General features: G+C 45.6%; 1 protein-coding gene and 2 non-coding genes across 7 annotated transcripts in view; all 3 read left to right on the top strand.

Annotated features, from left to right (window-relative positions):
- The window catches only part of LOC117808090 (TSC22 domain family protein 1-like), a 31,692-nt gene extending 6,622 nt beyond the window's left edge, over nucleotides 1-25,070 (top strand). Inside the window, exons 2-7 of one of the 5 annotated variants that reach the window (XM_034677571.1) lie at nucleotides 987-1,090; nucleotides 1,215-1,736; nucleotides 2,040-2,110; nucleotides 4,546-6,543; nucleotides 22,146-22,197; nucleotides 23,816-25,070. In XM_034677571.1, coding sequence (XP_034533462.1) covers nucleotides 4,553-6,543; nucleotides 22,146-22,197; nucleotides 23,816-24,088 — 2,316 coding nt within the window. In that variant the 5' untranslated portion in view covers nucleotides 987-1,090; nucleotides 1,215-1,736; nucleotides 2,040-2,110; nucleotides 4,546-4,552 and the 3' untranslated portion in view covers nucleotides 24,089-25,070. Of the gene's footprint in view, nucleotides 1-986; nucleotides 1,737-2,039; nucleotides 2,111-3,730; nucleotides 6,544-21,579; nucleotides 21,887-22,145; nucleotides 22,198-23,815 lie in introns of those variants that run through there. The other 4 variants (XM_034677570.1, XM_034677568.1, XM_034677572.1 and 1 more) reach the window with 4 other exon arrangements.
- On the top strand, nucleotides 11-81 carry trnag-gcc. The gene has a single exon. It is a non-coding gene; the product is annotated as a tRNA-Gly (tRNA).
- Nucleotides 526-598, top strand: trnam-cau. Its single transcript has one exon. It is a non-coding gene; the product is annotated as a tRNA-Met (tRNA).
- Nucleotides 25,071-26,027: the final 957 nt, after the last annotated feature.

Raw genomic sequence — 26,027 nt, 5'->3', positions numbered from 1 at the left:
CAGTATGTGAGCATTGGTGGTTCAGTGGTAGAATTCTCGCCTGCCACGCGGGAGGCCCGGGTTCGATTCCCGGCCAATGCAACATCTCCTTTTTCCTTTTAGGAAAGTCATACTGTAGACCTGAATGTATCACTTCTCCTTGGCAACTTTTCCCTGAGAGTCTGCGTCTCTAAGTCAGAGAAACTGAAGCATTGATGTTGTGGTCATGATACATTGTTGTTGTTTTGGTGTAGATCCATTCCTACAGGGGGAAGACATGATAATGAACGATAGATGACAAAGATCGAGTTAGGAGCATGAACTAGTTTTAATGTTGACTGGCAGAAGTGATGGGATCTAAGCCACCTTGTTTTCTGCCCCTGCGCAGAGTCAGGACCATATACAAACAGTTGGAGCCCACGCACACCGGACAGCTGACAGTGAAGTATAAAGATTGTTGGGAATAATGGGAAAGGGAACAAAGAAGTGATAAATACTCCAGGAAAAGGTGCATTTTTTTCGAAAACCATTCATAGTGGTTTTCAGGCCTCGTTGGCGCAGTAGGCAGCGCGTCAGTCTCATAATCTGAAGGTCGTGAGTTCGAGCCTCACACGGGGCATGATTTTTAAAAATAAAGGGTTTATCCTGGAACAACAGGCTTCTCATGACTTGATTTTTGTTTTTTAGTCCTATTTCTGTGTTTAAGTATCCTGTGTGTGTCAGGACAGTCATGTAAGGAGGTTTCTCTGCAACGTGCCTCTCCTGTCTAAAGGTCACTTTGGAGTTTTCTCTTCACTCTCTGTATCTGTTGGTGTGATTGCCTCTCAGACATGCTGTACCATCATTGTGGGCCTTAAATGTCACCACTCTGTTTCCATAATAAGGCCTCTGCATGCTCTGAGAGAATGTAAATATTATCACTACAGAGAGAAAAAGCAGATGTATTCATATGAAATTTAACGTCCTGTAAAGAGCAAGTGTTTAAAACATTTCCTCCTGTGTTGCAGACATTACCTCAAGCCCTGAAGACGAAGACATTGAGGCGGGAGAGGAGATGGAGAGAAAGCCAGAAAACATCTGCATTACTTTACCTGAAGGGATAAGGAAGAAAGTTATGTAACACATGGTCTTTTGTAGAGGAATGTCCAGAACTGGTACTATGAACACCAAATAAAACAATGTAAAGGGAAAATATGCAAACCTAGCAATCTCTGTCCCATTTTCTGTTGTTGCAGACAGTTTCTGGCTCAAGAGTGATGCCACCACCGAGTGCGTGTCACAACCTTCAAAAACCGACGTCATTGAACCTGCAACAAGCATCAGTGACGGCAGCTCACGCTCGATCTGACGGGATGTTTGATTGCTGATTGTAAATATTTTCCTAAAGCACAGAACGCTCTGTTTGTGTCAGTGTTGTTAAACTGTGAAACATCACTGGAGTCTTTGGGTGTTTTGAAAAGCGCTAAATAAATAAAATGTGTTATTAAGGAGTAATCAGTTTGAGGAACACCCTGAACCTGACATGTAAACAGAACAAAGTTCAGCTCCAGTTTTATTGTGATCTACCCATGTTTTCTTTGTGTTTGTCTGTTCAACACACACGTCAGTTTGTTTTTATTAAGTGCTTTAGTGCTTCTATGTATAATCCCCTTAACTTGATAATTTGTCCGCAGGGGCGCCAAAATCAACCGTAACAGGAAGTTTCTCACAGGAGCTTTAACAGCAAGAAACAGCCTCTTTCACAACATTTTACCCCAGTGAGTGATACACATGACTATTAACATGATGATGTTAGACAAACACTGCTTTATCATGTATGTATCACTATGTTGGTATGATCTACGTCAATAAACTTGTATCCAATGTGCTTAAGTTCTAAGCTTTATGTAGATTATTAATATTTAAATTGACGCATAAATTACAGAGCGCTCCCGTCTGGATCCAAACACGGCCTAAATGTCTTATCAGTGGAGGCTGCGGTCGCTCAGAAACGCACCGGACATTCAGGTTGAACGTTTACAGAAAAGCATGGCTTACATCTCTCTATTTACCTTCTGCAGTTTCAACATTACGCAACCTTTGGAATCAGACTTCAGAGTGGAACTTTCCCAGAGCCCGCCCTCCCCTTCAGGTGCATGTGATGTGTTTATGAATAGCCATGATGCTGACATGTTGGAAGTGCTCTGACAGGCGTGTCTCAACTCTTCCTCCCCTTCACTCTGGCAGCACATCAGTCATACCTGCTGTTATATGTTGAACATGTGATTTTGTTGCCAGAAGGCAGGCACATAGATTGAACTCTGAGTGGGTTACTGAATCTTTATAGGAGGGTCCGTATAGAGCCTTTAGCCTGGAAGAACAAGCCGGCCCTATACGAGACAAGGGATCAGCTCTGTCTTTGTGCCTGGACTTGTTTTGCTTGATATGTAATCAGCAATGATTGGCTTATGACCCTGCCCATCAAAAGGCGACTTGAATACACAAAGCTCTGACCGAAACTTCCCCAAGTTGCAACAAACTGGACTTAATAAAGGGAAATCTCTCTTTGAGAACCATGTGAATAGAAGCAAGTTGAATTAGCTTATAATGATCAATAATACATATAATCAACTTGGAAAACAACTGTGTTTGGAGTAGCATCAAAGACATCAATCAATACAGTGTAGTTATTACATCTGGCTCCCATCTAATAGCAGCACTTCCCAAAACAGTGGTTTCCAAGAAAATAAATAAACACAGCCCCAGAGACTGATGATGCCTTCAATTGCTCTAAAAAATACTGTAAAATAGTCAACTCTATCATAGACAGATGGATCAGATAGAAGTGTGCATAGCGTTTATATATATCTGTAATATTTGCCATATTTATTTTATTATCATTACTATTATTATTGTTATTATAGGTTTTAACTATGTAAGTACATTGTTTTATTCCCCTGTCCTGTGTTATAAGCTGCTGTAACAAAAGCAGGCCTACCTCGGCCTCCCTCACAAATCCCTCCATAAATTCCAACTGGTCCAGAATTCAGCTGCCCGTATCATTACCCAAACCCCCTCCATCCACCACATCACTCCTGTCCTCCAACAGCTCCACTGGCTTCAATTCAAAGTCCTCCTGTTAACATTCAAGACCATCCACAACCTCGCCCCCCTTTATTTGTCCGACCTCCTCCATGTTCCCACTACCTCCCGCTCCCTCAGATCCTCTTCCTCCATACACCTGTCTGTCCCCTCCGCCCATCTCACCACTACGGGGTGCCAAGCATTCAGCCGCTCTGCTCCCTGTCTCTGGAACTCATTGCCACCTCAACTCAGAAACACTGATTTTTTTCCCCCATTTCAAATCACAACTCAAAACATATCTGTTCAAAACCGCCTACTCCATCTGACTCCAATTGCACTGTCATTTTTGTTATTGTTTCTATTTTTTTCTTACTACTCTGTTAGTTTATGTTGCTTTCATTTTGACTTTGATTTTGTTTCCTTTAATGTAAATTTGTGTATGTGTATATATATATATATATATATATATATATATATATATATATATATATATGTGTGTGTGTGTGTGTGTGTGTGCGGTGTCCTTGAGTGCTAAGAAAGGCGCCTTTAAAGAAAGAAAGGCGTCTAAAAGTATTATTATTATTATTATTATTAAAATAATTTCCCCCATTTGGAGGATCAAATAAAGTATATCTCTATCTCTAAAAGCTTAGAACACATTATTAATAAGAAACAAAAGAGTAACGTGAAATAAAAACGCTTTTATAACAATATAAACAATTCACTTCACATTTATGCGCAAAAAACTCAATGGATTGTGTAAATTCCAACTTCACAGTTGAGCCTGAACGTTACACAAGTATAAGGAAATGGGCCGACGTGCACATGCGCAGTCTCACTGTTTGCATTCCCCCTCCCTCTGACTGACAGCCCGTTAGCTGCTGCTGGTCACCGGCAATGAGACAGCAAACACGGACTCTGTAAGGCGCATCGAGATGGACTTAATGAGCACTTTCCACCACTACAAAGACGGATACTACTTACAGGAGGCTGTGTGAGAATATTAGAGGGAGTTTGACCTTCGGAAGGTGTGTATTATTCTGCTTTGGGAGAAAGGAGGCTCGACGGCGGTTGGCTTCTGCGACACACACCGGGCAGCTAATCAGCGTCCACATCCAGTTTAAAGACCTCTTGTGAGCATCAGGACCATCCAGGACTAGACTTATTTATTCTCTCTCTCAGCTGTGACACTAACAGAAGACATAAAGAAGCTGTATATATATGTGAGCCAAGTTTATTTGAGCCGTTGCTAATCCAGAACAGCTTCCAGCTAACGAGCTGTTAGCTTAATTTCGCTTTCTTTGTTTTTTTTTTTAATTTAGTGTTTAATCTCGATTTGTGTATATTAAGAAGAGGGATTACATATATAAGCTATAATTTCTGTCTTGAGAGGTTGATTTTAAAGGACATAAATCATCTGACTTCTCACTTATGGCTCTGCTGACCTAGCTAGCTCGCATCTGTAAGCTAGTCTCCTCTTTGGCCTTTGCTAACTCCTTTAAGGACGAGAATGCACCATCAAGACTTCTCTGGAGACCCCCAGGGGTCTGGGAGCAGAAAATCATCCTTCCACTTCAGGAGGGGCAGCAGCGGGGCTTCTGGAGTCAGCTCGGTTGATGACACCTCAGCCCAGGCTGGATCCTCCTCTCCTGGACTCCACCACCACCAGCAGCAGAACCAGCAGCAGCAGTCCCAAGCTTCTGCTGGAGCCCAGGTGAAGAAGAAGAGTGGCTTCCAGATCACCAGTGTCACATCAGCTCAGATCAATGTGAGCGGTAACAACAGTTTAGCAGACGACACAGAGAGCTATGATGACATGGATGAGTCGCACACAGAAGACCTCTCCTCCTCTGACATGCTGGATGTTTCAGTCTCCAAGGCGACAGATACTGGTGTCCCCGAGAGAAGCTCCTCTGATGAGACGTTGAACAGTCTCCACGGGGTTGACACACCTGGACTCGTGTCGCCCAATGAGCCCCTTCACCCTCATTCCATCCCCCAGGGCTCCCAGCAGCATGCCTCTATGGTAAACGGGACCCTGCCTCATCATTATTATCCTCAGCCCCACCAGCATCACTCTGACAGCCAGGGGGGAGGTGAACCAGCTCTTCCGATTGCACCTTTGGCGACTTCAAGCCCAGCGATGAAAACTGGGTCCAGCCTGACTCAGAGGCCGGACAACACTAAACCTGCAGGTGTGACAACCCAACCTTTAGCCGCTGTTGTTGGTGTCACAGCCGGGGATCCTCAACTACAAGGTGGTGTGAACATTTCTAACATATCTGCTATCTCTGCTGCTGCTGCTTCATCTTCTGACAACACTATTGGGACCGGGCAAGGAGGAGGAGGACAGGGCCCGTCTGCTGCTACTGCTCCCAACACTCAACCCCAGCCCACCCAAACGCAGGCGGCCACAGGCTCCCGTTTCAGGGTGGTCAAATTAGACACTAACTCTGAGCCGTTCCGCAAAGGACGCTGGACTTGTACAGAGTATTACGAAAAGGAGGTTCCTCATCAAGCGACAGCTGAGGCGCCAAAAGGTGCAGAGGTGGCTGCAGAGACTGAGGCGGGTAATACTGGGATTAATCAGGGAATACCTGCTGTGCAGCCGCCTCACACACTGCAGCCGTACCAGCAGCCAAGCCAGGATTTCACTAGTCCACAAGCCATGCAGAGCCCTCCACAAGGGATGGCCCAAGCCACTCCTCTGGCCTATGTTTCACCCCAGGAGATGGCTGGAGGGGCTCACATGCAGAAACCAGCTACAGCTGTACCACAGACGGGTGTAAGTCAGCCTCCCCCTGCAGTACTTCCCCAGCAGCTGCCCTACGCCGTGGACCCCCACCAGGCTCAACCTCAGGGGGGCTACCCTGGACCCCAGCTCCATGGAGGAGTCATGGGCCTTGGGAATGTCAGACAACCAGACTTCATCCAGCCCACTGCTCCCTTCCAGACCCAGGTTCAGCCTCCACCACCACATGTTACAACAGGACTTCCTATAACACCTGTCCCAGGGGTCCCAGTCCAGCCAGCTGTCGGCATTACCCAGCAGCTGGCTCAGGGTCAGGTGGCCCCACCTGCACAGGGAGCATTCACCGGACATCCACAGACCCTCCCAGCTCACCCTCAACCACAAATCCAGCCCCACTCCACTGCCACAGTCCCGACAGCGCCCATCCACGGGAACCCCTACATGCCTCTCACAGCTGTCCTCCAGCCTCTCCTCGCCCATGGCGCCGCAGCCTTCGCCAACATCCCAGGAGGAGGGAGCTCCTTTAAAGCCTCTCACTTGGAGGACGCACAGAAGCTCCTGCTCCAGCACCAGGGCCTGCTGGGTTTCCCCAGGCTGGGGGCAGCTGCAGCCGGCGGAGAGGGGGCCGGGGAGATTGGCGTCACAGCTGGAACTTTGGCCCACATGGGGATGTCTGCTGAGGCGAGCGCTTTCATGGTCGCCGCTGCTGCAGGACTCAGGACTCAGCATGCTGAAGGAGAGGACGACAGGTGAGGAAAGATTGCATTTCATAAAGTGTGTTTTACAGACGGAGGTTAAAAGCTGCTGTTTCTGAGTGTTCTTGTTCAGGATGTTTGCAGCGTTATTTAAAGATCCCTTTATTGCTGTAATTTTGAATCAGACGAAGCAATCATCCCAATTTTAGAAGCTACATCCACACCAGCCTGCTCCATTCACATCCAGAAATTCAATGTCACATTGGCTCTCTCCCCTGAGGTCACTCTCTGTCTGCCTGCATGAGAGAGGGGGTGAAAAAAAGCTCACTGGACATTGCTGTTGTAAAAATACCAGTGGCTGTAATGGAATAAGAGAAGCTGCTGAGTCACTGAAGGCGCTGGGTGACTCAGCACATGCTCTAACCCCCTGCATCTCACATCTATTTCCATTAGATCAGGACTCTGTGTCAGTAAGGTTACATTTCCAACACGCTACCCTTCTCTTCTCTGCAGAGTTCACGTCTCCCTTCAGGTTTGAGCTAAATCTGATGACTTGTTCCCCCCCTCAGGGACCTGGCAGTGGTTTATTTATGTGCACAATTACTCAATCCTATGTTGCTGTTAGTTTCCCCTGTTTCAATAAGCGGTTACTTAGCTGCAGGTGGTTTCTAAAAACAAACTGGTCGATGCTCTGGAAACACAAAAACCCCTCCCCTGCCCCGTTTGAAGACACAGTGCTGCTCTTTCTTTGCAAGTCTCTACGGACAGAATCAGGAGGTGTGTTGCATTAATCAGACCGAGCCTGCCTGCCTGCAGAGAAGTGGAGCACTGTTGTGGCAGCAGGCTAGTGTTACCACTGTACTGTCCTGTGTTCTGGTTTAGCAGGTGATTCATGTTGTGAGCACAACAATGATGCCTGCAGGGGACGGAGGGACTCTGCCGGCCTCACCCTGCACCCGTGACTGATATAGAAACGACTTCTTTAATACGTGGTCGCATGATAAACACAACAGAACCAGCAGGGAGTTGTAAACACAGGGAAATCTGACTGTTCTTGTGTTTTCAGCTGTTCGGATTCTGTCTGAACTCGAGGAACTTTGAGACACAGGGGGGGGGGGGCAACAACTCCTGCGTTCATGTTGACACAGTCTCAGTCACATTCAGCTGCAGACAGAGCCGAGCTGTTCACTGTGTTGGCAGCTTTTGTCAGCAATCTGTGGCACCCCATCATGACTGTAAGCGTGTGTATGTGTGTCTCTGCATGCCTCCTGTAAGTACGTTTGTGTGTGTGTCGGCCTCACAGTGAATCCGCCACTGTCCTGCAGACCGTGTGTGTGTGTGTCTGCTTTGTTTACAGTCATGCTCATGTCGTGCCACAGTTTCTTTCCGTCTCCTTTTGTTTGTTTTCTCTTTTTAAGTCACCTTCTCTCCCTGTCATTTCTCTGCATGCATGCATTGTTAGCACAGGTTTCCCCCTGATCATCAGACGTTAATTGATTGGTTTGACCCTGATCGACAGATTCAGCATCAACAACTTGGGTTAGAATAACACAAACATCCCTCGTTCTTTCTATCTGTCTGCTTCTTCTTGTCTTAAATGATTACTAGAGTCTTTAAACCCTCAGCTGTCTCTCTCCCTTTAAAACCTGATCTTCACACAGCGTACGTGACCGTCGTCAGGTGGTAAAACAGGGATGTCGAGAGTGGGTGTGTCCGCAGGATTCTGCTTGATTCGATTCACCTGCCGGCTGTGTGCGTGTGCGTGTGTGTGTGCGTGTGCGTGTGTGTGTGTGTGTCAACGAGCGAGCTGGATGTGAGAGTGAGAGTGAGAGTGCTGTGAGGGACGGCGATATGAATCAGGGCTTTCACCGGGGCCCTCGTGCCTCCCCGGGTGGAATTTCAGCCTGCAGGTCAGTGCTGCTGGAGTCATTTGACTGTTGGAGCGCTGCCAGTGTGCAGTGAGAGGAAGACACACACCTGTCAGCTGTCTTAAACCCACTTATGATGGTTTGTAGGAAGAAGTCCCCTTTTGGAACAACTCGCGATGCTGAAACCTTTTGCCAAACTCAACACTTTCTAGCCCCAAAACCTCAAAACATTTCCGTTCCTCTGTGATGAAATCTAGGCTTCATGCATGCTCATTCCTTAACTCATACAACATAGCAGTATTTTGCATTTCACACCCAACAAAACGTCACACATGAAGTGTCACAGAGTGTTTTATGAGGCACAATTGAGTAATTGTGCACTTCATCTGCATGTCGTCATCCACTGCAGCTGTAAAAGTTCGAGGTGCGACCTTTACTGATTACTTGCCTGTAAAAGCTGCACACTCACCACTTCTGTTGAAGTTTAGGAAACGCCTTTTTTTTAGAATCTGAAGGTTTTTACTGCCTCTTAAAGGAGTAAACATGTGTTCTGTGGTTTTAAGGAAGGAATCACAAGTTCTCAGCTTGACTGAGTAGTGCTTTAAAGTTTTTCCCCATCAGTATCCTCTCTCTCTCTCTCTCTCTCTCTCTCTCTCTCTCTCTCTCTCTCTAACTCTCTCTCTCTCTCTCTCTCTCTCTCTCTCTCTCTCTCTCTCTCTCTCTCTCTCTCTCTCTCTCTCTCTCTCTCTCTCTCTCTCTCTAACTCCCTCTATCCCTCTCATCCTCAGCAGGAGTCTGGTCCTGCTGGAGGTTTCTGCCTGTTAAAGGAAGTTTGTCCTCACACTGCTCATGGTGGATTGAGATGAGATCAGACTGGATCTTATCCTGTCTTGATGTTCGGTCTCCATTAATGATTAATCATAGAGGACGGTCTAGACCTGCTCTGTTTGGAAAAGCGTCTTCAGATAATGTTTGTTGTGATTTGGTGCTACACAAATAAAGATTGATTGATTGATTAGAAGTTTCTCTGGATGCAGCAGGAGAGTTTTCTGCTCATGTCTCTTTTTTTAAAAGCTCCAAAAATATTTCGTGACTCGCAGACATCAATCCCTGTTTTAAAAACAAGCACATGATCAGTCACAGATTAGAGCCTTAGCAACATGTTGGCATGCTTTGAGTTGACCTTTTTGGATTTCCAGACACTGAAGCATCAGTCTGTCTTTGTGCGTTCCTCTCTTTCATGAAGTTCACTCGCATTAGTCTCTCTTCAAAGATATGTGCAACGTCACTTTGTGCCTGAAAGCTTCCTCTGTCAATCTGTCGAACGTGTTGCTGAGAACAGTAGTAACTAGGCATAATTCATGTTGTTATATTGACTCAACGTCTGTCAGAAGTGAGCTTTTTACAAAGCAGAGAGAGTGCCCGACGGCAATGTGGACACAAGCTCTGAGCCGCCGTCAAAATGACACATTACAGATTTTTTAGGATTTATGAAGCAGAGAAGTTGTCTTTTCTTCGAGTGCTAGAGTCCAGTAAAGTCACATTGAGTCACTTTTACAAACCAAAGAAGTGAGTCACGGATTAAACTCTCATTTGTGAAGCATTGCTCTTCAAACACACCCTTAGATATGAATGTTTGGTGTACTACTGTACTCATAACAGACGAAAATGAAGTCTGATTCATCCGTGTGAGTGAAACTAAAACAGAATTTGATAATCATACTTTCAACCTTAAAATAAAAGTATAAATCAACCCTAATCTACTCTGACTTCATATATGTTCTATTTTCTGCTGCATTTGTTTATCTAATCTACATAAATCCAGCTTCCTCACGTCTGCACAAAGTCCACATGCCCCCTAAAGAAAACCTCCCTCAGTGATCCATTACTCTGCTTCTGTTTTCATAAAGTCACGCTGCATTGACTGAACCGTAAACCTTGTTATATATTCCATCCATCGGGAGAAACATGGCATTAAAGTAGTCTAACGTGAGGCATGCAACATATGGAGGAGTGTGTGTGTGTGCACGGCTTGTTCTTCTGCCGCTGTAAACTCAAACTTTCTGTACATGTAGTCCTCTCTCATTTCTGGTTGTTATTCTCTGAAAGCAGGGGATGAACTCTGGAGCCTCTCTGCAGACGGGCGCGCTGCTGTTTCTTTATCTGACAGCAGCAGCAGCAGCCCGACACAGATCACAGTAAACCCCAGGTGCTTATCTCAGAGCAGAACCAGCTGTGGGAACTTGGTGTCTCTGAGTACGTCATGCGTGCAGTATTTGAAAGTTCACTCTCTACTCTTCTCTTTATTGCGACGCTGCCCCTCCTCCTCCTCCTCCTCCTCCTCCTCCTTGTGCATGTCAGGAGCGCTCAATCACACCTCCAGCTCGTTAACTAACCTCTGCATTAACGAGATGTGACATCAACATCACGCTTCAGCAGAGAAATCTCCTCCACTGTCACTCTCCTCTCCCCCCACGCCGTACCCTTTGCTCTCCACTAGATGGCAGCGTCGGCTCGTGAATCCTCCCTCCCGGTGATCACTTGTTTATATAACCGTGACGTGCTTTGAGAAGCAGTGACCTAAAATGTGCCTCGCAGCAAAGTGGAAATGTCCTTCCTGCACGCAACGCTTCAATCCAAAACAAACCAGTGGCCCACAGAGAGACACGGCTGCAGAGCGCCTCAGCTGGACGGTTATTGACATTATATTTCCTTACTCAGAGCTTGTAGCTCAGCAGGTGTGCTTTTTTTTTAGAGATGGAGTGTGTATCAGGCTGTCTGAATTACTGATAAATGAGTCAGGTTGTTAGCTTACTCTGGAGGCCTCTTTATTTATACTGCTGCAGAGACTTTGGGTGAAGTTTTAACTCTTTGTGGTCTCGTCAAAGATCATTAAAGCTCCTTCTTGTGTTGATTAATCAGATTTTATGGCATGTTTGTTAAGTTGTGTGTCAGAGATTTTATGATGGACTGCACAGCTGTCTGTAAGGTTCCTGTGGATCCTTAAACAAATGGAGAAACTTGTTTTATTACTCCTGGAGTTGAGTGCAGCAGCTGAGGGTAGGCTGGATTCAGCTATGACTAACCCTTTGACCAGAACTTACACAAAGTACACCGAGACGACTAAGACCGCTCGTAGTCCCGCCTGCTCTTATTTTGCACGTTCATGTAACCATTCATGAAGCACTAAGTGTTGTTAAGTAAGACTCTCCTCTCCACTCTACACTGCGTGCACAATTATTAGGCATGTGAGTATTTTTGTGAATATATTAAAAACTATGTTAACAGTTGTTTTCAAATTTGTCAAGAAGTCAGATAGTGAATATATTTCTTCAACTGTGTGGTCAAAATGATGCTTTTCAAATTACGTTGGCTGTATTTTTAAATAAATGCAGAATCTGCAGAAATGAGCGTGCCAAATTATTATGCAAGTTAGTGAAAAGACATTCAGCTAAAGTGAAAAAGATGCTAGTGTTCATGCATGAGCACAATGGACCGTCACAGGCCTCACGTTATTCCCAGGTGGTGAGGCTTTCAGCAGTGTGTCTGCCCCCTGGTGGCTGGCTGCAGTGTGGGTCAAAAAATCCGTCTCCACCATTCATTTGAGGCGGAGCAACGCTGTCCATTTTTATTTACAGTCTATGATCCAGACATGTCTCAGTCAAAGTGTCCCCAGTAATTAAAGACCTCATAGGTAGAAATAAGACATTTTATTACATTACATTTTTAAAAAGTCACAGACCAACATAAATAGAAGTGATCTGTGGTTCTTAAATTTGTCCCGTAAAGTTTCCCGCTGCTTCAGAGACTTGGCTCTGCATCATGGTGTCCTGACTTCATCATTTATGCATCAGATGTTCAGACACCATCCTGCTCGAGTCCCAGAGGAGATCAGACTCAAGAGGTGCTGCTGTCGGTCCTCAAACCGCATCATGATGTGATCTTAATGCATCCAGGTCACATCATCCCGCCCTGCCAGATTGTTGTTGTGGGGTGGTGGGGTTTACAGGGGTTGCTGCTGCTGCACGGCTAAAGCAGGCGTGCGGGCTGGTGGGTGTCACGTTTGCTCGCCTTGTGCCTCCATGCCGAGCAGCATATTCTTGAAGGGAGTCATGAGCCTCAGAGGGCGTTATATGTGTCCGTGCATGTCTGTTGGCTTGCGTGTTTATGAGTTCCCCCTCCGTCAGGGTGGTGTGTGTGTGTATATGTGTGTATGTGTGTGAAGCAGGAGGGGAGTTTTAATAGTTCAGAGGTGTTTTTCCCCTTCAGGCCACAGGGAATCCTGAACAGAGAGAAGGAGAGGACACATTTCTGGCTTTGACTGCCACAAACGCTCCCCTGGCACCTGCACTTTTATTTTCCCTCTCTTCGTTATTTCTCTCTTTTATGTAACTTCACCCTCTGGGTTCTTTTCACAGAGGTGAAGTCAGTGCACTACACAGGAGAGAGATGTGATACTGCAGATCTTCTCGATGCCAAAACACCTGAAAGAGTCCTGCTGAGCTCACCGCAGGAGGCAACTATACTGCTGAGCGTTTTCTGCTCACTGTAAACGTTTCTTGAGAAAGAAATGACGCCAGACACCTGAGAGCATTACTCAGATTTCATACTGCATGCTTGTGTGAGGGGGGGGATTACCTTCAACTCTTTCATGCAGGAAAAATCAAATCAAGTATTTTTTATACTTAGAAACAAAACAAAAGAATGCAGATCACTTTTAAATCAGCATTTGGTATTTTAGAGGAAGCTGTGTCTCTGTTTAATTTAACTGAATGGGTTATTTGCAGTAATTGAGTAATAGATCTGCAATAGGGACACTTCTATGATAATTATGCTTACAAATGCAAAGTAAGGTGGCGTCTAACGAGGAGCCAGGAGGCTGAAAACACCGTCAGAGAAATAAAACCTCAAACCTTCAACATACAATTGTAATAGCATTACAATAAAAAGATTCAATTCCTGATCATAACAGAGGAACTAGATGGATTGACTTTTCATGGAGGCAAGACATGGATTCTTTTAATCTAACTGAATCATTTTTATCAACACAGAAATCACAGACCAGCTCCGACTCTTCTCTCGTCGTTTCCCTGCAAACGTCAGAACTGCGTCCGCACATATGGTCTCTGCCACGTGCATATGTCATATCATGACATGTGCACGTGGCAGAGACCATATGTGCATCAGACCGTGGATGTAGTAGAGATTACATTTTGCCGGGCGGGTAGCGATGCATCTGTAAAGTAGTGACGACTTGGGACACCGCTACCTGGTGAAACCCTCGCTCTTCTACCTTGATGAAGGTGCGTCATCAGGTGCTGTACGTTCACTGCATCAGCTGTGAATGCTTCATATGTCTCAAGCACTTCTTAGTTGTGATGGAGACTTTTAAGGTGAATTGATGCTTCTTTCCTCCTCTCAGAATATGAAGTTATGGCGCGTATTTTTCAAATGGCAGCTGTGTTATCATCCACTGAAGCGGTGTTAAACATGCACACGGGTGACGCCTTTCTTTGCGCCTTCATCAGCTTGTTGCGGTCACACTTGTGATATAATGGCAGATGACATACCGCCGTCTTTAAGTTTTATTGGCTGCACTCCTGAATAGATAATAAAATTGGCTTATAGTCTCCTTTTTCCAGCTTTTCTTTTCTCTCTTTTTAAAAGACTTTGAAGGCAACACATCAAACTCATCCTCTGCAACATGACCGCCCTCCTATCCATCTTAGAAAAACATCGCCCCCCCCTCCCTGAAAGTGACACTTCCCAGCAAAGAGCCGAGTAAATCATAACAGTTCTCCATCGAGCCAGATGTGTTTGTTCAGTGTCACAACCTCGACCCGTCCTGCTGTTTAAACACCCTGGGGTCTCCGCGTGGCGTCCGCACACCGCAGAGACCCTCCAGTGAAAGTTTCTCAGAGGCTGCTGGGAACATCCTTCACTGTGACAGCGAGCGCGCATCCAACTTCCAGCTTCCTGTGACGCTTTAATGATGCCGGGTTGTGTAATGACAGATTGTGTAACGGCGTTGTGGATTAAAGTTGCAGAAAGGGGGTTTGGAGTTCTAGTTTGGGTGTTTGAAATGTGGGCCGGAAATTATTGATGTGGGCGGGTACAAAGCTTTTATAACTACAAATATATTCCTGGGATTTCTAACAGAAGCTGAAGCAGAAGGAGATGCATGATGCAGTTTGTGCCAGATTCTGTGTAATCCTCTAAATCTCTGCCAGAATGAAGCCGTCTTTACTTTTTGGCACCTCTGTCTTTATCTGGTCATTCATTGAAACACATTTAAAGTAGATTCTGAATGTAGCTGCTGCAGTGCAGGGTGAAGCTGTCTTTCTGTGTTTGTTATGATAGTAAATCAGATTATTTTTCATGTCTTTGTGTTAGATCTGTTAAATCATATGGCGCTCGAGTTAGATTTCCCCTCAAATATGACTCCCATGTTCCTACTTCAAGATCCTTTAGCTGCTCCGTGAGATTAATCCTGCACTTCACCTTTTTTAGGGTCATCTTGTCGTCTTCGGTTACTCATATCATGATGCAGCATTATATTAATCCTGTGTTCTTTGCTAAATGTCGAAGCACCTCTGTCTGTTATTTTTACCTCTGTCAAACATGAGCCTCCCTTCTTAGTGAACATGGAAAGAGTCAGGCTGCTGAAAGTTAATACCACATCCATCAGCAGAGTGAGACCTGTCCTCCTGTCAGCGGTGTCACTGAGCCGCTGGAGAGATGTTCCCACTCGGCCTCCTTCCATCCCCATCTCCCTCCTCTGGCTCCTCCGTGGCCCGTATGGCAGAGGAGGCTGGTTATGTAAGGCGTTGCGTGCGTGGCAGAGACCGATTCACTCACACACCGATGAGCCGCTGCCCCGGAGCGCTCTGATGCCATGAGAGCTGAGTTTTGGGGCGTTGGTGCTCTTTGTATTGTGGGAGGTTGTCCCCCCTCTTTTGTAAACAAGATGACAGTTGTCTTTATTGCTACCTCACTGCAGGAATTCCAGCTTGTGAATGGCTGGAATGATGCTGCAGGTGTAAATTTAATTGCATAACTATCCCATTTCTCCTCATAAATTCTTCCCTTTATTTCTCTCTGGCTTCTGATTTCTATATTTGGCAGATGAAACACTTCCTCTGCGTAAGTGAAGAGTCTCTTTGAGTGTGTGCAGCGGGGTTGATCTTGCCATCGGCCTTCGTTCCCCTCCGTGTAAATGCCAGTTCAAAGCCCTCAGAACCGGATTCCGCCAGTTTGCAAACATAGCCTCACACACACACACACACACACACACACACACACACACACACACACACACACACACACACACATGCACGCACACACCGGCTGATGCACACAAACAGGGACCCGCGCAGAGACACACGCAAGCTCATGCCTCCCGACTGCTTCAGGACAAGTGATGCGGAAGGAGGGCTGGGCGAATCGCAGAGCTGCACACGAATGAGTAAAAAACACAGAGAGGAGCCAATATCTCTACATCTGATGTAATGTGATCTATTTCTCCTCAGATGATGATTTTTCCTCTCTCTCAGCTGCAGATTCTCATAAAACGCAGAGTTGGATCCAACTCAGGACCACACACTGCAGCCCGAGTCTCTGACTGGCCCCCTGAACCGAGCCTTCCTTCAAACCGCACAATAAAGTGAGGCGGAAGCATTACTTACACTCAGCTGGATGCTTTTGTGAGAGGGAGATCGTGGATAAAGGGGGCTAGTGTTTAAAGGAGGGATGCCTTTAAAGTGTACGTACAGCAAGGAGGCATTTAGCAGTATCGATTTTACACTCCAGCTTCAGATATCTGCTCCTCTGCTTGCTGCTACAACATATTTTAAAGATCTTTATTGAAGGTATTACCCTCTTCTATTTACTGCCCCAGTTTTGAGTTTTCCTTCCTTAAAGGATTAAAAATGTCTCCTTACAGAAGTCCAAACTCTTCAGAATTTAGCATCTCATCAGCTCAGTTCCCAAGCTCACAGCCTGAGCTAACTAAAGATGGGTGTCACCCCTTCATGTAAAGTCCTTTCCCTTGTTTTGCAGTGAAACTTTATATTTTTAACTGCGTGGGCAACGCGAGCACCATCTGCTCTCTGCTTTTTATTCCTGCACACATCCGCCGCTTATGTAAGCAATGCAGGGTGTGGCGAAGATGTGCACGAACACCCTCCACTCCACTCAAGTCTGTTGTTTAGAAAGTGGAGGTTTGAGATGCAGAATGAGCTCCACCTGTTAATTGCTTCATTTAAAGTTTCCATGTCCAGAGCTCAGTAATTGGCCCACAAACTCACAAAGCTTTCTAGAGCACGGTCAAAGTGCTTCAGCCAATCAGGAAGGTTTTAATTGAGAGGTGATTTAAACTTGAACCTCCTCTGGCGTGGCACAAACTGCATTAAGCTGTAGCAGGTAATATATGGGTCAACTCCTCACATGCAACGTACACACGCTTAGGATCGGCGAGGATAAATAATGAATAAAAGCATCTCATCTGTGACGTCACAACGCCAAGGCCGCCTCTTTATTGGCTGGAAGCGTCCGCAGCGCCATCAGCAATTGGCTGAAAGTAAAGCTGACTCTATGTTGATGAGCTAGGATCTAGCCTTTTGTTCCAGGCGAGCATGCGCACTTTGACCCCGAGCCTGAAAGTACACAATGTACAGATCAATAACACACACTGTTCTGTTTTTAAATGATGGCGATAAGTCAGAAACATTTATTAACACCAATCTGAGGCGGTTCCTCAAGTCAGCGGCGGACACGGGAACATCTTTAGAGACATTTCAGGACTTTGTCTTCGCTTTGTGTTCTCTGGCGTCGACTGTTTCATGGATTAGTGACACATACATTACAGACAAGAATAGAAGATGTGACCTTGTCCTAATGAGGTTAACTATTTCCCTGCATGCATCCAGCTCACACACACCAACAAACTCGCTCGACGCGCCCCTCGCCCGCCATTTTGTGGTCCACAGAAGTGCGCCACATCTTCAGCCTCCTCCCTTTGTGTTCCTAAAACCCCCAAATGTATCACTTCCTTCACTTCTGTGTGTCAGTGTTGGTGCATCAGATGTGTGTAGTGTTGAGTAGCAGTGTTGCTTTGATTCATTCGTCTTTGTTCAGGCGGTCATGTGAGCCGTGTGATAGCATGGCGGTACACGTGAGCTGCGCTCCACTGGAGAGGCGTACTGGGAGCGTGTGCGTGTCCGGTGTGCATCCGCTGATCAGGGGTGACAGGTCAGATAAAAGCCTGCATGGGTCAACTCTCACATTTTCCTTCAGATAACTCACTGAGATGATTTTGGGGAATTCAGGGACTTAAAACTGAGGGTTAGAGTCTGGTACTGTTCCTCTGAGTCCACCATCATCACAGGGAGGGTGAGGAGCGAGAAGGGAGTGGCCTACGAGCGCTAACGAGGGTGTGTGGTCAAAGCAGCTCATCCTATTGGACGAATCACCCTAATCCCAGCTGACAGTTTATATAACAACCAGAAAGGGAGGTGACATGACTCCTTATGCGGTGACATCACAGCCCACCCTCCTGTCTCCTTCCCCCCCTGTGCGGCGCCCAATCGCCTGAGAGCCTATATGTGATTCCGGCTCCGAAAGGGGGGCAATCACAAGGACTTAACACACTTAACGCGCCCCTGTTTTTCCTCCCATCCCCGTCCTACACGGCCTCCTTTGTTGGTCAGGCTCCCCTGATGTGAGGCTCCCACCTCTAAGGGGAGCAGGGGGTCAGAACCAAAAAGGGGCGAGGGTCAGGAGGGACGGAGGGGTCGCTGTAAACGAAGTGGCTTTGGGTTTGTTTTTGGGTGCCTTAGGTGGAGCGGGGAGAGTGGGTTAAGGGGTCTTTGGGGGCCCTGAGTTTTTTTTGTTTTTCTGGGTTTTAGCCTGACAGCATCAATGAGAGAGAAGGGGCTGGCCGGGGCAGGAGGAGCGCAGGGCAGGGACGCCGTGGCAGTAAAGCTGCTCTTCTGGGAGCTGGAGAAGCATCTGAAGAGGTAACTGATGGCTGTAGTGTTGTCGTGTTGTCAGGGGGAGTCCAAAGTGTTGTGGCATGGAGCTGTGTGGCGAGGGTCAAGCAGTCTCTGGGATGAAACGAGGTGGACGTCAACGGGAGTTGTGTGTTGATAAATTTGTCTGATTGTTGTTGTGATGTGTTCAATTGATTGAATGTTGTTGACGCTGGATAAACAGACTTGGTGAAGTTTGAATAAATACTCAAACACCTCTACCTGCATCACCTAAGCATGTTCAAACTCCCGCCCAGCCTCCCTCCAGGGCTATAAATGTGTTTGAGAACACAATGTTCTGCCTTCTGCACACGCATGTTCGATTATGCTGAGAGTGTGTGAGTGTGAAGCCGGTTTGGCTCATGCTCATTCCCTGAAAAGCTGTCCTGACATCCAATCCAAAGCTCCGACTCTTCCCTTTCTTGTCTGCTTTTAGTTTAAGTTTAAGAGAAAAGCATCATGGTCCAGCTCCTCAATTGATCTATGAGTGCTTCCCTAAGTTCTCCCAAAGCCAGAGTCCGCAACATGAAATCTACAGTGTCCACATGTTCTGCCCCAAACTCCCAGTCAAAGTGTTTTATATTTGTCTCAAGCATTTCTGCATAAGCACATAAGGTTCCTACAGCTGTGCGTGCGTGTCACCTTGCTCCTTTGGAAAGCTGAATAGCAGAAGTGGCCGCAGACGTTATTTTCCAGTTCTCTAAAATCACTCTTTCCCACAATGTTCCCAGCAACGTACAGACAAAGCCCCGACAGAGCTCAGAGTCAAAGATCCAAAGATCCAAAGAGGTCCATACTCTCTGATCTCCAAAGTGTCCCTCAACACGCAGCCCACTACCTGAACACGGTGCCAGCCAGAGAACAATTTAACACAATAAGGTGCTTTAAACTGAAACGGAGTGTCTGAATGAGCTCCTGCAGATTAAAGCTTTGAACTTTACATGTGTCCGGTCAGAGTCCAGGAGGGAGCAGAGCAGCCGTTACACCACACCTGCTCTAGTTTCTCTTTTTTAAACCGTAGCTGGAACGAAATGTACTTCCTTTTCTCTTCTGTTTACTATCACCGCGCAGCGTTCCCGATGTGATGACAGCAATCCACACCTCCACGGCTTAAAGACACACGAGTACATCTTCACTCATCGTAACCTTGGTGAAGTATTGATTTAATCAGCTGAGTCATTTACAGAAAGAATCAAAGAGGGGGTCAAAGGTACCAAAGACCCTGTCCTAATAATGCATCTCTGATTCTCAGAGTCTTCAGATCACTCCGATCAACAGTCCCCAAAAAAGAGACGTTCATTTCAGCTTCTCTTCATACATTTACATTTTCGGGACAATCAATCGTGAGCCTTCGAGTGCTCAAAAGATCTGTCAATAAACTAAATAATAAACTAAAAAGCTGACTGACAGAAAATCAGCCAGGTATTGATTATCAATAAGTCAGTAATTGAAAAGTCTCCAGTTCCAGGCAGGGGCAAGTTTAGGGGGTGGTCAGGGGTGGCTGTGCCCTCCTTGTAATGTGATGTGGCCAGCCCAAAATCCTGACGTATGATGGACTAACTTCTCATGTTATCAGAGGAAGGACTTTTATTAGAATTATAAACAAAAACAAATAAATGAATATAACATTTTGTGGTTACATACAAAGGGTGAATAGACACGCAGACACACACTCTGCTACAGTCAGTGTCCTGGTTTGACCGCCCCAGTCAAAGAAGTCTGAACACACTTTGTGTTTTCATTTCGACGCCATCTTTCTTGGGGGTGTTGTCGGACCTTTTTTCTTCATTTAAGTTTGATTAGTCGTCCTTTAATTATGGTCCTGAAGTTTAATTTCTCCTCTTAGAATCTGAAAAATAACATTATTAGAGTCAATTGTCTCCTCTTTTTGTTTATCGCAATATAAAGACAGGAAACTTCATTGTGAATTATTGAGAAATAAATATACTGGTGCAAAATATTTATATATATATAGACAAAACATAAAAATTAAGATATTAAACTACAATGTTCACATATTTTGTATCTTATAAGTTTAAAAAACATGGAGCTGAACAGAAGGCATCTTTTACTTCAATTTTAAAAACTGATTCATTCATTTGAATAAAAATTGAAATCAAGCATAAAGGGTAAGCTCTTAATTTTTTACTATCTGAAGGATACAATAATGAGTACAGAGAAAACAAGGTAATGATATTAAGTATTAAACAAGTAGATTAGTCATCATTAAAATAATGTCTTCAGGTGTCTTCCTCTTCTTCTACTAACAGTCCAAATCCCCAAAATACACAATGTACAACCTGTCACACTCACTAAAGCAGTTTATCTTAAATTCAGGTGGCTGAAATCATCAGATATTATATTTTAATGAGTCATTAATAAACTAAATTACTCCCTTTTTTACTTTTCTGTTAATTGTACCGTCGCTTCAGCCGTGTCCAAGAATCACACACCTCCCAGAAATCCTGGAAAACTTCCCAAAATGCCCAAAGATCTGGTGATAGCACCGGAGTGAGACGGATGAGAGGGGTGGTCCTGTTCATACTGTACAGAACAAAGTGTTCTTCCCTCTCTTAAACTGGTCTAAAGCGGAGGACAAAGGAGCTCTGCTTCCTTTCCATCTCGCCCTCTTTTCTTCTTCTTCCACGCTCAGTGAAAACCATTATTCACTCTCCTGTGTGACAGCTGCCCGGTCTAAGGTCAGCTGTACCGCGGGGTCACTCAGTGGGCAATTGATTATGTTAACTCCTATTACATGTAGCATTGTTTAGAGTGTGTGTGACCCCTGGAGGTGTTATATCTACAACCAATAGGGGGAGACATTGCAATATAGAAGAGTGAGGAAGTTTTCCCATCATCTGCAATCCATTACAGAAGCTGAAACAGAGCTTTAAAATTAATTTGAGTCCACAGATTGAGTACAAAATATTAAAAACTGGTGTCAAATTAAAATTTTGAAGGTTGAAATATTAAAAAGTGTCCTCTGTGGAGCTGTGGAGGGTAGAGTCGGGGTTATCTAGCGGAAGGTGCAGCAGGTACAGAGATGTCGCATGAATTATTCCAACGAACTCCTCTCTCCTCCAATCAGCGCCTCCGCCGCGTCATACATTATGCTAATGAGCTCATCTCTCAGCCAATCGCGTCGCTGCTGGCTCTGCTCCCTGCATGAATTATCCAGCCTGGGAGCCGCGGTGTGCGGAGCTGCAGCCCGCCGCTTCAGTCCATTGTGTGCCCTCGTCCCGGCTGCGAGCTGTGCGGGCTCCCGGAGAGAGACCCAGCGCCCTGCCGCACAATAATGCTCCGTATTTTTGATACTTTTATACCTCTGGAGTCCCAGTCTTCACCGTTCAACACGGCGTTTTAATGGACGGGATATAGCATGAATTCCCAGTGTTACACAGTGGCGATGGATCTTGGTGTTTGCCAGCTGAGGAATTTCTCGATCTCGTTTCTGTCCTCTGTGCTCGGGAAGGAGAGCGCATCAGTGCGGCTTGATAATAGGTAATGTCCCACTGAGGATGAGTCTATCTGTGTTATACTGTGGATTAGAAATGAGCGGGGGGAAGTGCTGCCTCATTGAATCTCTTAAATCTCGACCTCCATTTGCTTTGTTGTAGATTCCCTTGTCCTTGTTAGAGCTCCATTGACATCTTAGTGCAGATTAATTCACCTTAAACACATCCTGCAGTGATCTCATAATGTTGCATGTTACAATCAACCTTTCATCTGATATTTACATATAAATATTTCTGTCTTTCAGCTCATCTGGTGCAAGTGTGGTGGCCATTGACAACAAGATTGAGCAAGCAATGGTAAGCTTCATTTGAAATATCCTGCATTGTGCCCACACACAGTGTTTGTAAATAGGCCGTCTCAGACTCTACATATGTAGTGTGTGTGCTGCTGCCTCCTGTGTTATGTAACTGAAAGCACCTACTCCTACCGCTGCATCACCTCCCTTCTGCTTCTATTCGGACGTGTAATGGTGATTTCTGCTCCCTAGTTTGCAGATTCTTTCAGGGAGAACAGGAGAGGTGTTTTTGAGCAATGAATGAAAAGCATGATGGTGCTTTTTTATTCTCTATATGCACATGCGCTGTAAAAAAAAAAATCCACATTTCCACTGTTCTGCACCTGCTGGTGTTTGAATCAAAGCAACAGGAGTTCCTGGCTCTGTCACCATTTGGACAGATGACCTCCGGTTTGTGGCGACTTGATGTGGGCCAGGCTTAAGGTTCACACGCTATCCCTTCTCCCCTCTCTTCCTCATGCATATACATAGTCTCTCCCTCCCTCTCTCTCCTCCCTGTCTTGTGTTGCTAGGCAAGCAGCAGCCTCCCTGCGGCTCGGTATAAATAACTCGCCCAGCGATTGGCTCCTCCCACTCCGTTGCAGGAACATTTTGTTCCCTTGCTGCGTACCGGGGCAGGGAGGAGGAGGAGGAAGAGGAGGAGGAGGAGGGGCGGGTCCACAGAGGAGGGGATGCTCAGATTAATAAACTGCAAATCCCACTTCAGTAAAGCTGGCACAGGCAGCGTCACAGGAACGCTCTTTGAGGCAGTTTCTCAACTTTTGAAGACGCTTTTCTTCTGAGGAATTTCTGTTGTGTTTCCAGGGTGACAGCCGGCATGTGCTGCAAAGTGATTTATGATGCAGAATCCGCCTCGGCTCTCTGCTGTGTCACACCGTTTCTTTTTACCTAAACAGCGTGCCTTTGAGCAGCTCACATGTCCCTGAGTCAGTTCTCCCGTGCAGTTAGTCCACGGTTATTTAAAGCGGCCTCCTTGATGCAGAATGTATTTTTGCAGAGTTCCAAAAAACACCACATGTTCCAGCTAAGGGACTCATAGAAAGATAGAAAGAAGCACCTTAGGAGAGGCAAAGATTGTGTGAATCAAAAGGGGTTAGATATTCAATCAGAGCTTTGTGGTTCTGTTTATTGATGCATACATTTTCAGCTAAATTCGACACCACAAATTGTTAATGTTTACCGAAACCTTAAGGTGTAAAATGGTGAAACACACTGTGATTATGAATTGAAGAATTAAATGAACATTAGAAAAATATTTGCTGTTGTTTTTTTTCTCTTTTGGATAAGTATTTTGATCCGTTTGAAGAGAGTGCATGTCTTGATTCATCATCAAAATTAAACCGCACAATGTGACGATCTTAAAATGGCTCAACTTAACTCACCATCAATCCTGGAACCTCAAAATAATCAATTCACCGTGATAGAACTGAGAGAAAGTAGTAGATCATTACATTTAAGAGGCTACAACATGCAAATTTTTGGTATAACTGCTTGAAAAATGCCACCTTAAGTGAAATTGATTATTGGATAATTGCAGATCAATCATGTGGGAATCCTTTGAATGTTTGCTAAAGCTGAGCTAAGCTACCATCATGTCTTTCTGTCCCCTCCTCCCTCAGGACCTGGTCAAGAGCCACCTTATGTACGCTGTGCGCGAAGAAGTGGAGGTGCTGAAGGAGCAGATCAAAGAGCTCATCGAGCGCAACACCCAGCTGGAGCAGGAGAACAACCTGCTCAAGAACCTGGCCAGCCCCGAGCAGATGGCTCAGTTCCAGGCGCAGGTCCAGACCGGCGGCTCGCCGACCGGCACCACTCAGCCGCCGCTCCCGCCGCCGCAGACTGGGACCACGCAGGCCCTCCCCCCCTCACAGAGCTCTGGCACATCTGCGTAACACAGCAGCTGCACAAAGGAGACCCTCCTCTCTGAAGAAGAAGAAGAGAGGAAGAAGAGAGGATGAAGGGAGGAAGATGACAAGAAGGAGACGGAGGAAGGAGTCTTGCCATACTGTGAACTGACTCTAAACATCCAGACCGACTATGCCACCATCTAAGAGGATTGCACACTTCAACTCAAACCGGACGACTAACTTTCTTTTCTTTTTCTTCTTGCACCTTTTTATTTAATTGTCAGACTTTGGAGTTGCACCGGAGTGCGAGAGTGAGTGTGTGTCCCGCCGCTTTGTCTCTGACTTTTAATACCTGCTTCAGACAATCGCCGATGAAGATAGCGTGGGTAAGGACGGAGCCGAGCTGAGAGTGGAGCCGTGTGGCTGCTGTCGGACCAAGGAGGGAGCTATCGTCCAATCGGAGGTGTCGTCGGCGCTGTCCAATCCCTTCGCAGTGTGACCGACTTTTGGAAAGTATGCCATCGTCTTGTTAATCCCCAATCTCACCTCAAACCCAGCACTCTCCATCTTGCATTAAATGTTTCCAGTGCTGCTGCCCGTGCACTTTTCCCCCAGACAATTTAGACGGACTTTAAAGACCTGAAGAACCCATCTGGAATGGGTGCTTTTTTTTCCCCCAGGTCTTTAATCCAGACGATCGAGGAGAAGAAAGTGATGGAGAGAATCATGAAAGATATACTAGCTACGCCTCATTGTTCACTTTAGGAACTGTGTTCTCCTCAAGGTTCACGTCGCTGTCTCCGTCCCCCCACCCAAACTCACTCTCCCCCCTCATCTCGGATGGAGCATTAAACATTTATGCAGGGAATCTTTTTTTAGGGAGGGTTTGTTTTGTCTTCTTTCTGTTTTTCAGCTCTTGTTGATGTAATGTCCTCGTGATGTGTAAAAGTAATCCACAGAAGAGCGGATGAGTCGGACGTGACTGTTTCTAGGTTTGTACAGATTAAAACTTTCCAATTCAACTCTGCCAAGTGCCTGGTTTCTAACCATAGATACATATATAAGACTTTTTTTAGTTGTTTTATTCAATACACCTGTACATATTTATATATATATATATCTATGGTTTTGCCAGGTTTTGAACTACCTGTGATGTCATTACTCAGGGTGGGAACAGAAGAGGATTACTGACCTCCCCCACTATGATGCTGTCTCCCCCTGTGGTGACACACGGCGCCGTACTGTACGTGAAACTCTCCTCTGCCGTCACTCAGCTCACTCGCTCAAATTTACCTGGACTGTTTTTATTGTTCTTGGGGGACGTGTGTAGGTGTTTTTTTTAATGAATGGACTTTTCTTTTGTTTTTTATTTTTACTTTATTTGTCTTTTGTACAGCCAAGTGTTTTTGGGTTGCTCGTAGTGCAACTGGAGCGCTTGAACACATTTGAGACACTTGGCGTTTAAGAGTAAGAAAAAGGAAAATGCCTAGCACAAGTATGTTGATGTTTTGTGCATGTTCCTCAGCCCATCACAAATGTGACGTTACAATTGCACTAGACAGTTGCACCTCAAATAAAAAGGAAAGAAAAAATTAAAACAATGACTTTGGGTTCTTTTTCAGCAATTTGTTGTATAAGTTTCTGGAATTTAAACATTTTTTCTACTAAAAAAACAAGAAAATTCTAATTGAATTCCTTAAAATGAGACTAAAAGTTAAAAGTGTGTGCATTCCTGACTATCAAACACCAGTAAATGCGTCCCAGTCATCCTAGTGCATCTGCAATCCCAGCATACCTCATTACACATGCGCAGAAGCAGCCCACCTTGTAAATATTTATGTATAGGTTAACTGTCATTGGTTGAATACATACGAGCCCCCTTCAAGCCTGTCATATGGTAGCCCCGCCCACCCCTTACTCACGTGGACCCACGTGGACCCTCATGCTGGCAGCGTGGTAGTAGCATTTAGCATGGAGCATGCGC

The sequence above is a fragment of the Notolabrus celidotus genome, chromosome 24 (genome assembly GCF_009762535.1).
Source record: "Notolabrus celidotus isolate fNotCel1 chromosome 24, fNotCel1.pri, whole genome shotgun sequence".
NCBI classification, from domain to species: Eukaryota; Metazoa; Chordata; class Actinopteri; order Labriformes; family Labridae; genus Notolabrus; species Notolabrus celidotus.
This window is presented reverse-complemented; position numbering and strand designations above follow the sequence as displayed.